At 35.3% G+C, this 12,498-nt stretch overlaps 1 protein-coding gene across 4 annotated transcripts in view; it reads right to left on the bottom strand.

Moving 5' to 3' along the window:
* Positions 1–12,498, bottom strand: part of WRN (WRN RecQ like helicase) — a 152,321-nt gene that overhangs the window by 102,209 nt on the left and 37,614 nt on the right. For all 4 annotated transcript variants that reach the window (XM_074383899.1, XM_010348683.3, XM_074383900.1 and 1 more), the window contains 4 exons: positions 9,145–9,259; positions 4,353–4,782; positions 1,829–1,909; positions 245–325 (listed from right to left, as the gene is read on the bottom strand). In XM_074383899.1, coding sequence (XP_074240000.1) covers positions 245–325; positions 1,829–1,909; positions 4,353–4,782; positions 9,145–9,259 — 707 coding nt within the window. The remainder of the gene's footprint in view (positions 1–244; positions 326–1,828; positions 1,910–4,352; positions 4,783–9,144; positions 9,260–12,498) is intronic.

The raw sequence follows: 12,498 nt of genomic DNA on the forward strand, positions 1-12,498 counted from the left end.
AGACCCTGTCTCAAAAAAAAAAGGAACAAGGAAAGCACATTTAAAATTAGTATATTACCTCTAACCCATTATTCATGGACTACATAAAAGAAAATGAATTGCAAAACATGAAATCTATTGTTAGTTACATAATTAGTAATGATCTCATCGTGGTGGAACCTGGGTTAGAATTAGTTAATATTTTACCTAATTAAATGTCCTTTGGAAAGAACTTGAAGTAATGTTTCTATAATTGTAAACATACCTTAAGCATCTCCATTTCTAAATCTTCATCGCTCTCAATTACGTAGGATGTATCATTTTCATTATCATTGGGAGGTAAATGCTTTTAAAAAAAAGTTGTATGCATTAATTTCCAATATAATTGATCTCATATCCTCTTTTTGGCAGAATAAAACTCCTATATACTAGATATCTTTAGACAACCTCCTCTTCCCTAATGGATAAATATATAATATATACTTACATGTTTATATGATAGATAAAAAACAGAGAGAGAGAACAATGAACAAGGAAACAAAGAATAACAGAGAAAGAAAGAAAGAGAGTTAGGAATACAAAGTTAGATAAAGAGATGAAATAAAATCCCTGCTCTAAACAAGAATATAAAATGACAAGTTCGACTCAGGTTAAACAATATCAAACTCTGTCTCCCAAACTTTTTGAGTATAAAAACTCTTTGCAAGGGTGAAAAATACCATACAAAGAACAACAGCAGTTCTTTGACATCCACGATTTTTTTTTTTGGGGGGGGGGGTTTGGTTTGTTTTTATTTTTATTATTTTTTTTTATTGCATTTTACGTTTTGGGGTACATGTGAAGAACACGCAAGACTGTTGCATAGGTACACACATGGCAACTACTATGATTATAATAGCTTTGAATAAATCAACATTTTACAAATAGCATTCTATACACATTTGAAAAACAGTGTCAGAGATGTTATTTATTCAGTCTATTGCCAATGTTTAAATATGAGGAAACTTTTCAATAATTTAGCATCTCCAGGAACCAAGTGTCCAACAAGATGGGAGCCCCCACAAAAATCCGTAGAAAGAAAACCCTCAAAAAATGCCAAATATTTAAAAAGGAAGTAGGAAAAGGAAGTATAGCCTTAATTAACCTGCAAAATTTAAGCAATAAAAAAAATGAAAATAAGTTTTTACTAGGAAAAAAGTTCTTTTTTTTTTTTTACAAGTTCTTTTACTTCTTATTTAACAAATATAGAAAACAATACTTAGTACCCAATAAAAAAATGGCAAAAACGGGTGTAAAAGATGTCAGTCAAATCATGAGATCCTAAACCAGGCATGGTGACTCACACCTGTATCCCAGCACTTTGGGAGGCCAAGGCAGGCAGATCATTTGAGGTCAGGAGTTCAAGACCAGCATGGCGAAAATGGTGAAACCCCATCTCTACCAAAAATATAAAAATAAGCCGGGCATGGTAGCAGACACCTGTAATCCCAGCTACTCAGGAGACTGAGACAGGAGAATCACTTGAACTGGGAGGTAGAAGTTGCAGTGAGTACAGACGACACCACTGCACTCCAGCCTGGGTGATAGAGTGAGACCCTGTCTCAAAAAAAAAAAAAAAAAGAAGGAAAACAAAGAAAGCACATTTAAAATTAGCATATTACCTCTAACTCATTATTCACAGAGTACATAAGATAAAAGAAACATGAATTGGAAAACGTGAAATCTAATGTTACATAATTAGTATCAATTTCACTGTGGTGGAACCTGGGTTAGAATTAGCTAATATTTTTCTTAATTAAATGTCCTTTGGAAGGAACTTGAAGTAGTGTTTCTGTAATTTTAAACATACCTTAAGCATCTCCATTTCTAAATCTCCATCGCTCTCAATTATGTAGGATGTATCCTTTTCATTATCATTGGGAGATAAACACTTTAAAAAGAAGTATTAAGCATTAATTTCCAATACAATTGACTTCATATCCTCTTTTCTGCAGAATAAAACTTCTACATACTAGGTATCTTTACACAACTTCCTCTTCCCTAATGGACAATATATATATTTTCATGTTTATACGATAGATTAAAAGGGGAGAGAGAAAACAATGAACAAGGAAACAAAGAACAAAAGAGAAAGAAAGAAATACAGTTAGGAATACAAAGTTAAATAAAGAGATGATATAAAATCCCTGCTCTAAACAAGAACACAAAATGACAAGTTCAACTCAGGTTAAACAATGTTAGACTCTGTCTCCCAAACTTTTTGAGTATAAGAACTCTTCACAATGTTGAAAAATGCCATACAAAGAACAACAGTTGTTCTTTGACATCCATTGTTTTATAAAAGATTACAAAAAACTACTATGATTGTAATAGCTTTAAATAAATCAGGATTTTACAAATAGCATTCTAACACATTTGAAAAATAGTGTCAGAGATGTTATTTATTCAGCTATTGCCAATGTTTGGATATGAAGAAACTTTTCAATAATTTGACATCTCCAGGAACCAAGGGTCCAACAAGATGGGAGCCCCACAAAAATCCATAGAAAGAAAACCCTCAAAAAATGCCAAGTATTTAAACAGGAAGTAGAAAAAGGAAGTACAGCCTTAATTAACCTGCAAAATTCAAGCAAAAAAAAAAAATTGAAAATAAGCTTTTACGAGGAAAGAAATTTCCTTTATTTTTTACAAGTTCTTTTACTTATTTAATAAAGAAAACAATACTAAGAATTAGTACTCAATTAAAAAATGGCAAAAATTGGTATAAAAGATGCCAGTCAAATCATTAAATCCTAGGTGTGGTGGCTCACACTTGTAATCTCAGCACCTTGGGAGGCTGAGGTGGGCAGATCACTTGAGGTTAGGAGTTCGAGACCAGGCTGGCCAACACGGTGAAACCTTATCTCAACTAAAAATGTAAAAATCAGCCAATCATGGTGGCGGGCACCTGTAATCCCAGCTACTGGGGAGGCTAAGGCAAAAAAATAGCTTGAACCAGGGAGGTGGAGGTTACAGTGAGCCAAGATTGTGCCACGACATTGTGTCACTGCACTCCAGCTTGGGCGACAGAGCTAGATTCCATCTAAAAAAACAAACCAACCAACCAACCTTGAAATCCTGGTAATTCTATAACTTTATATGAAACATATCATTAAAAGTGTATACCTAATCAGAAATTCCCAGAAAATCAAAGGTAAATGCAGATGTTAGCAAAAACTGTTATTTCCCAAAAGGGGAACATGCTTTATGAATAGCTGGTATAAGAATATTTTGAAACCCCTTTTAAAATAAAATGCATTTATATACTGATAGAAGTGATTACTAATAGTTACCAAAATACGGAGAACTGCTCCAATACTAAAATTTTTGTTGCCATTAGAAAGATGATGGGGAAATAACTCTAATTAAATGGTCAAATCTAATTTTTTTTAAACTTATGAAATAAAATAAAAATTTCAGAAAATACAAGCATCTTAAGTAATTTTGTAAACTAATGAAAAACAAATGAGAAATCAAGAAAATAATTTAATGAAGAAATTAAGGAAAAAATGTGACTATGAGATGACAGTAAAACTAGTGTCAAGGAAAAACATCAGGAGTTTATTGAAACCCTCTCACATGAGCAAGCAAAGAAATTCTGGACCAGGCACAGTGGATCACACCTATAATCCCAACACGTTGGGAGACCAAGGTAGGTAGATCCCACTTGAGTCCAGGAGTTGGAGACCAGTATGGGCAAAACCCTATCTCTACAAAAATACAAAAATTAGCTGGGTGTGGTGGCAGAGGCCTGTGGTCCCAGCTACTAGGGAGGCTAAGGTGGGAAGATCACTTAAGCCCAGGAGTTGAAAGCTGCAGGAAGCCAAGATTGTGCCACTGCACTCCAGCCTGCGAGACAGAGCAAGACACTGTCTCAAAACAAGAAAGAAAAAAGAAAACAATTCTGTATAAAGAAATAAAAACGACCCCCAAAAATCAAGTCAGAAGAGTCAACACCAGTAAATATGAAGAGAATCCACAAAAAAGCAGAGATACCTATTTTGAAAAAAGCATACAAAATTATAAAATAGCAAATTACTACAAATGTCTGTTGACACTATAAAATCTTTTCACTACACAATGCTGCATACCATACTAAGTCAGGAACAGCAAACTACGGCTCACAAGCCAAATGCGGCCCACTGCCTGTCTTTGTAGATAAAAGTTTTATCAAAACACAGACAGGCACATTTGTTTACATTTGTTTGTGGCTGCTTTCACAGTACAGAGACTTTACATCCCACAAACCCTAAAATATTTACTATCCACCCGTTTACAGAAAAAAAGCCAGACCCTACTAAAAACTAAAAATGTGCTTCCTCTTTATTTAGTACCTCAGTAGATTTATAAGCAGTATTACTAAGATATTCTTCCTGACCCTGCTGTTCCAAAATTTGGAGTTCATGTTCTGTAACATCTAAAGACATCAAACAAGCTCTTTCCATATTCTCTTTCAATTTATTGTCTTCTACTTCATCTTCAAATCCATCTTCTTTTCGTTTCACTTTATTTCCAACTATGTCTTCTACATCATGTTTAGCTAAATGATCAAGTGTTGGGTCCCATGTTTCATCTTCAATATTAATAAAATTTTTATGTTCTCTAATTTGTTTCTGTTGTACTGCCCCAGCAGCTGAATCTTCAAAGGATAATGAGTTTAAATTCCCGCTGGGCCTCAGTTCAGTCTCCATGTTAGTAGACGTAAATATCATCTTCCTCAGTGAATAAAGATTTTCTGAAATATCCTTTAGTAAGATAGAAACCCTAAAAAAAAATTAAGAAAGGTTAATTCAATTTTAATTGCATTAACTATAAGGACAAATTGTGAAGCTTTTTAATAAGTAAAAGCTTTCTAAGCTGACCTTCACTGAAAAGATCCATAGTATTAAAGCTGTTCTTCATTCCCTAATGCCCATATATAATTACAGCTTATAGGCTACTCTTTAGCAACAAGGAACTTCTGCACCAACGGTTGACTTATATGTTTACTAAGAGTCAGTAGTGCTTGGTCCTAAATTTGTTTAGGCCAACTACATGTTTTTTGCTGATTAATTAAGTGTAAAGTAAGTTGATGATACATGACCACAAAAAAAAAAAAAAAAAAAAAAAAAAAAAAAAAAAAACCTATTTCATTAAATTCCAAGTTTAATACATGGAAAGATTTTGTAAATTTATTTGTTTAAAAAAATTTGCTTAATAAACTGATTAAAGAACCCTAAAAGTCTGAAGAAAAATCATAATGCCTAGGACTCTGCATTCAGATTGCTTCAAGTGTCTTAATTTTTCACTCTGTCTTAAAGAATTGGAAATCGTCGATGGCCTGTATATAATGAAAAACCTTTGACATATACCAAAAGACTGGGAACAAACTTTTTTTAACATTATTATTATTATGATTATTATACTTTAAATATAATACCTTTATCATTTGTTGTAAGTTCTGGGGTACATGGGCAGATCGTGCAGGTTTGTTACATAGGTATACACGTATCATGGTGGTTTGCTGCAACGATCCCCCTGTCATTTACATTAGGTATTTCTCCTAATGTTATCCCTCCCCAATCATTAACACTTTAAGTTAAAAGAAAATTTTGGCCAAGCACAGTAAGCCGGTAATCCCAGCACTCTGGGAAGTGAGGCAGGCGAATCACTTGAGGTCAGGAGCTCGAGACCAGCCCGGCCAACATGGCAAACCCGTCTCTACTAAAAATACAAAAATTAGCCAGATGTGGTGACACACGCCTATAATCTCAGCTACTCAGGAGGCTAAGGCAGGAGAATCGCCTGAATCCTGGAGGCAGAGGTTGCAGTGAGCTGAGATAGCACCACTGCACTCCAGCCTGGGCAACAAGAACAAGACTCGTCTCAAAAAAAGAAAAAGAAAATTTTGATGATCCTGTTTTGGCTAATTTTTTCACTTCACTGATCAATTACTAGTCCCAACTGCAACACAAGAGTATTTGTGCTATAATTTGAAAATGATGCTGTTTTGCATCTCCAAAAATCTCAGAACTCAACATTTTTGGAACAGAAAAAAATCAATTTCCCATCAGTAGGCAAATATAACAAGTGAGAAAATATGGATACGATGTATATAAATAAATATGAACTAAATTTCTTAACTCCTTAATTGCAGTTGCTAATGTCTAACATCTTAACTAAGTAAGTTTAAATGACTATATTATAACACAACCTAGTTAGTTGGAATGGAAAACACTGCTAGAGTGTAAAATAAGGAACAACATCTTGTCTATCTGTTGTGAGTTAAAAGTATTTCATAAAAACAGAAATTAGTGGAAGTGAAAGGAGTATGATGAGCATGGACACGTTTTACTCTTTAATTAGTTATTTTTTTAGGTCATCTAATATTTATGTATTTAAAATCAATGCTTAATAAAATCTGGCATGTCTTTTAAAATTTTATATTAACAACTCAAGTAAAGGTTTGATCCTTCATGGGAATAAACTATCAAAAGTACTAAGTAGTTTCATGAGTTATTTCCAGTTACTTCCACACTGAAACCACCACTCCAAAGTTGGGCTCAAGCTTAAGCAGACGAAGTCTACATTAACACCAACAAAATCAAGAGCAAAATTAAATTCAAAAACTAAAAACACACTGCTACCTAATTTAAACATTCTAAAATTTAATTCTTATAAAGAACATTTAGCTTTATATACAGCTACTCAAATGTTAAAATTACATGCAAACAGTTTAGTAGGAACAGATATGTGATACAGTTTAATTGTTACATGTAGAGGGAAAGGTATAACATACAAACACAGCAACAGTGGCACAGACTGACTATCAAGAGTGTAAGGGCTCATTTATCAAGCCCTGACATAAGGAAATACAACATGTTTTATGTAAGATAACTAATATTTACTCTAACAAATACCAAAGGCTGTCCTGCCTTCTTCAGTAAGGCACAGTGTACTTTTCCTTCTTTCTCAGGATTGTTATTATGCATATTAGTAGCCTGCAGACAGCCTCAGCACCCAGCAGAATGTCAAGTACATGACACCAATACAAGAAATATAGACTGAATTTAAATCAATGACTAACTATACACTGCCAATACCTTCAGACTCCACTGAATCATAAAGCTGTTCCATTCTATAATAAACTTCAAACTGCTCTATTTTAAGAGTTCTTAGTTCTGATTTTTACGGTTTTGTCCACTCTTTCACAGATTGTCAGCTGTCACTTCCACCTACTGTCATGTGCGTATCATTCCTTATTTAAACCATTTTCACTTTATCTCAATACCCCAGCTTGTCAAACTGGATCTATAAACAAAATGTGGCCTCATGCACTCCACTGGAAATGCAGAAAGTAAGCTGGAATACATGCTTATGGCATTATTTTGACTGCTCACAGGCTTTTTTTAATTCCCTCCTGGTTCTGAGGTGTCATCTAGATAATGTTAGAGATTACTGTAGATTTGTTACAAAGAACATGAAATAACAGACTAGTTACTGTTTTCACACTAAAACTTCAGAAGACCCAGTATTTCCCATTCCCAAGTTTTAAGAAAACTTTAGCTTCAATGTGTAAAAACTGATTATATAAATTGGTAATTCTTGAAATACCCAACTAAATCAGAGTCAAGGGCCAAGGGGAAAAAAGCACTCAAGGCATGTAACATTACTCTAAGAATGTAATTTTCTGCAAGCCTAGCTGCTGAAACTGCTTATTGTAACGTGAAACCAGTTTTATCTAATAGATACTGAATCAACCTGCTGCAACCCTAAAACTCGTTTTACCCACCAGTCACTAACCAATCACAGCTTCCAACTCCCCAAAATTTACTAGTGCCAAAGAACTTTCTGGAAAAACAATATGTAACATTTTCCTTTCTATATAACCTCCAAACTTCTCTTTGTTCTTCAGAGATATCAAAGACCACCCAGTCTCTCTGTGTGTGTGCCCCAAATTTAATTCTTGCTTCCCAAATAAACCATTTTCAATTTAAAGATCTGTCTCCATATTTTATTTGATGAAGCAAAGCATTAAGCATATGTAATTTACATTCAGTAGATATTTTAATTGCTAGTACAAAAATCTCAAATGCATGTAAAAGTCATGGAAAAGGTGACTGCTCTAATTTCATGGAGAGAAAAATGTATAAATGGGTAGGAAATGGCTTTACCAGTATCCTTCCCCATTTGAAAGTTCCATCTTTCAGGAATTCCCCAAGTTGCATTAAAAACTACCAAAACAAATTCTAGGGTGAAAAATTACTTTGAAAAAAAGCTGAATTTCTATATCATAGTCTCAAATCTCAATCAAAATCTATCACAAATCTTATCCAGAAAAGCATACATTAACTGCACTTTTTCAGAGTCAGAATGTTTTCTATTCCAAGTAAGAGCTTCACATTTCTACAAAGTATTTTTTGGCCCAAAATTACATGACCACATTCTAATTGTTCATTGTTCCAGAGCATTCCTGCTTTTAGAGATTTAATAAGCAAGTCATTCAGCAATTAAGGCCAGGACAAGGTCTAGTTCCAAAAAGACACAGCACCTGTATCCAAGGTCTATTAATCTGCATAACATTTGATCCAAATATCTTAAGTTATCTACTGCTTTAGCTATAAAAGAATCTCTAAAATCGGAATATCTTTTGTTCTAATAAGCTATTATTTAAGTAGAATTCTTAAGTAATAATCAGATAATAACAAAAAAATTAAGCTACCAAGTATGAAGTTGCTGTTGGTCACTCTAGATTTCAAGTGACCGAACTATAAATATTATTAAATGAAAGATACTCATTAACAGAAAGAAAATGACAACTTTGAATCTTAATTTTCCTCAATGTATACTTAATTTATTTTGCTTTTAAAAAAATATAATTTCAAAATATATAATATGAATACAATTTCTATTCCTTTGTTTCATAAAACATCCTATAAAGCAGACAGAAAAGACTTAAACCTTTGGATTCACTATTTAACAACTGGAAAGATATTTCTTAAATTTATACACCAGTCTGTATGTGTGTATTCAAGCAAATTTCTATGAGTCTACCTTAATGAATAGTAATTCTTCATATATAGGAAAATGTGATAAAAATAAACAGAATTGATTAAAAAAAAAAAAAAAAAACAGGTAATATTTAACCTCCGTGGGTTTTCCAATTTGCTGAAAGTGTCAGGAAGATGCTTAGCCAGATCCATCACTTCCTCAGAGATTGAAGTCAACTGTTTCTTCATGTCACTAAGTTGGATTTCTTCCTCTGGGGGAATAAAATCAATATTAATTTTCAAACCACAAAGCAGAGATATTCATTTAGCCGCTTCATTAAATAATATTAGGGCTCAAATTTTCATTTTCTTTCCTTAAATGAATTCCAACAAAAGACCTTCTTACTCAATTCCCAAATTGCCTCAGTCGCTTTCCTTCTCTTTCAAATTTTTACTGTTTAAATTTAAAGTAAATTCCAAATGATCTGCAGTCATATGTATCATAACCCAGCTGTTATTGACCTAGGCAGAAAGTGAAGATGGAAATGAGAATCCGAATCTGTATGCACTATTGCAAAATCAGAAGTCAGTATAACACTGTGTGTGCTTTTTATCTAATAACGGTATCTTAATAATACTGTTATTAATAGTATAGCCTTCTTAACAGTCATCCCTCATTGTCTTCATTCCCAGTTATCACCAAAATAAAATATAAGCCTTTCTTTTTTTCCTTTTTTTGGTGGGTGGAAGGGGAAGAGTCTCACTCTGTCGCCCAGGCTGGAGTGCAGTTGCACAATCTCAGCTCACTGCAACCTCTGCCTCCCAGCTTCAAGTGATTCTCATCCCTTAGCCTTTGGAGTAGCTGGGACTACAGGCATATGCCACCATGCCCAGCTAATTTTTTTGTATTTTTAGTAGAAATAGTGTTTCGAAATGTAGGCCAGGCAGGTCTCCAACTTCTGGCCTCAAGTCATCCACCAACCTTGGCCTCCCCAAGTGCTGGGATTACAGGCACACGCTACCAACCCCCACCAAAATAAAATGTAAGCCTTTCTAACCAGTGATCATCTTCCGAACTCTCAACTTCATCCCATCTGGCACATCATTGCTATCAACAGCACAAAGCCTGCCCTGCTTTCCCAAACACTTCCCCTGCTTAGAATTTATTCATCATCATTTCTCTTATCCTTCAAAAGTCCATCTCCTCTGAAGCCCATGAGACAGAACTCTATAACCTGCTATTCCTGATCACTACAGTTAACTTGTCATCTCCAAATTGCATCCTTTCATCCCTTGAAGACCTTAGTGCCTGGTTTATTGTCTTTCCCTCCACTATTACTCCTGTGATCAATGCCAGTGACTTGAACATCCACAGGCCAGTACCTTAACTCCTCCATTTCCAACAAACTTGTCTTCAACAGATCTTAGCCATTCCATTCCATAGTCATACCACTGACCTTATAAATGACCACTGACCAATAAAATCACCACTTCCAGACTTCAACTGCAAGCCTTCTATCCTACCAACACTAGCATGCCTATCTTTCCTTCCAGCATGCATTCCCCAGCAATACTTTGACACTTTCAGAACCAAATGAATTGATCTTATCACCTTTCCCTTATCTATTGCCTACCCTATTCCCATTCCACACTGAACCTTACATTCCTCTCTTACCCACATTACAGTAATCATTCCTTTTTATCTACAGACTCTCAACTCCTTTGCTTTCTGCCTTCCCCTCTCCCCCCATGGCACTTACCTGGCAAAACCGCTACTCGTAATAAAACCCACCATTTTTACCTACCTGATGCCTACACCCAAGCAATTGAATATACTTGAAAATAAAGCACATCGATGATGTCACAGATTTCAAACAAACCCTCAGTACTGTTAATTCTTCTACATTTACCACTCTCAAAATGACTATTTCAAATCTCTTCATCTCTGTGAACTTCTAACACCTGTTTGACCCTCCTATTACTCAGAGAACGTCACCTCTTATTTCACTAAGAAAAATGAATAACAAGAGAATTACCTCATCTTCCCACTTTTCAATTTGCTAACTATTCTGTCTTCAGATCTCTACTCCCATTTGTAGCGAAATTCCTTGAAAGAGTTTTCTATACTCACCGTCTCAAATTTTCTGCTCCCATTTCCTCCCAAACCAACTCCAACTAAGCTTTCGCCCAATCAGTAGAGCAAAGCTGCTTTTGAAAAGGTTACTGGGGCCAGGCGCACTGGCTCACGCCTGTAATCCCAACACTTTGGGAGGCCAAGGCAGGTGGATCACTTGTGGCAGGAGTTCAAGGCCAACCTGGCCAACGTGGTAAAACCCTGTCTCTATTAAAACTAGAAAAATTAGCTGGGCATGGTGGCAGGCACTTGTAATCCCAGCTACTGGAAAAGCTGAGGCAGGAGAATCGCTTGACCCCAAGAGGTGGAGGTTGCAGTGAGCCAAGATCTGTGCCACTACACTCTAGTCTGGACGACAGAGAAAGACTCCATTTCAAAAAAAAAGAAAGAAAAAGAAAAAAAGAAAAGGTTACTGGTGGCCTCCACACCGTCAAACCGAACTATTAATTCTAGACTCTCATCTCACTCAACCTCTCCAAATGATTTAACGCAGTTGACAACTTCTTCCTATTTAAGGCATTTTCTTCAGGTGGCTTCAGAACTAAACACCTCCTGTATTTCCCTCCTTCATTAGTGGCCCTCCTCAGTCCTCTTTGCTGCTCTCTCCTCATTTTCCCAACCTCTAAATGCTGGTGTCCCTCTGATGTCAATATCATGTCTATTTCATTCACTCCTTGTTTTATCACATTCAGTCTCACTGCTTTAACTACCATGGGATCTGAATTACATCTCCAACCTTAACCTTGAACTTCGGGATCGTATTTCCAACTAAGATATGCTCTTGGATAGCAATAATCATCTAAAACTTAGGATATCCAACACTGAAATCTAAATTAGTTTTCTTACCCAAACCTGTTATTCTCATAGATTGTCCACTATAACTGACCTTTCCATTTATCAGATAATCTGACCAAAATATCTTGAATGTATTATCAATCTTTATAACTCACCCCTTACAGGGAATTCATCAGCAAATCCCTCACAATATAGATCTTCAAAATACCTACAGAAACTACCTCTTCTCACCACTTACATTGCTTTTAGCCTAATCCAAACAATTATGATCTACTGCCTGGACTGTTACGACAGCCTCCTCACTCTCTGCCTAAATACCCCCGGGCCAGACATTTTTCCACTTAAAACAACCAGAAAAATCTTTACAAAATAAAATTTTAATTATATCATTCTTCTGCTCCAAACCCTCTATAGGTTTCCCAGCACCCATTATCATATTTATTTTCATTAATAAGACATGAAGTCAGATTCACAGCCTACAAGGCCCTAAGTGATGTGGCCCACATTCCTTTTCTAGCCTCATTTCCTGCCACTCTTACCCTCACTCATTTCATTCAGTTCTTCGCAGTTCCTCCAAACAAG

This window comes from Saimiri boliviensis, chromosome 13 (assembly GCF_048565385.1).
Source record: "Saimiri boliviensis isolate mSaiBol1 chromosome 13, mSaiBol1.pri, whole genome shotgun sequence".
Lineage (NCBI taxonomy): Eukaryota > Metazoa > Chordata > Mammalia > Primates > Cebidae > Saimiri > Saimiri boliviensis.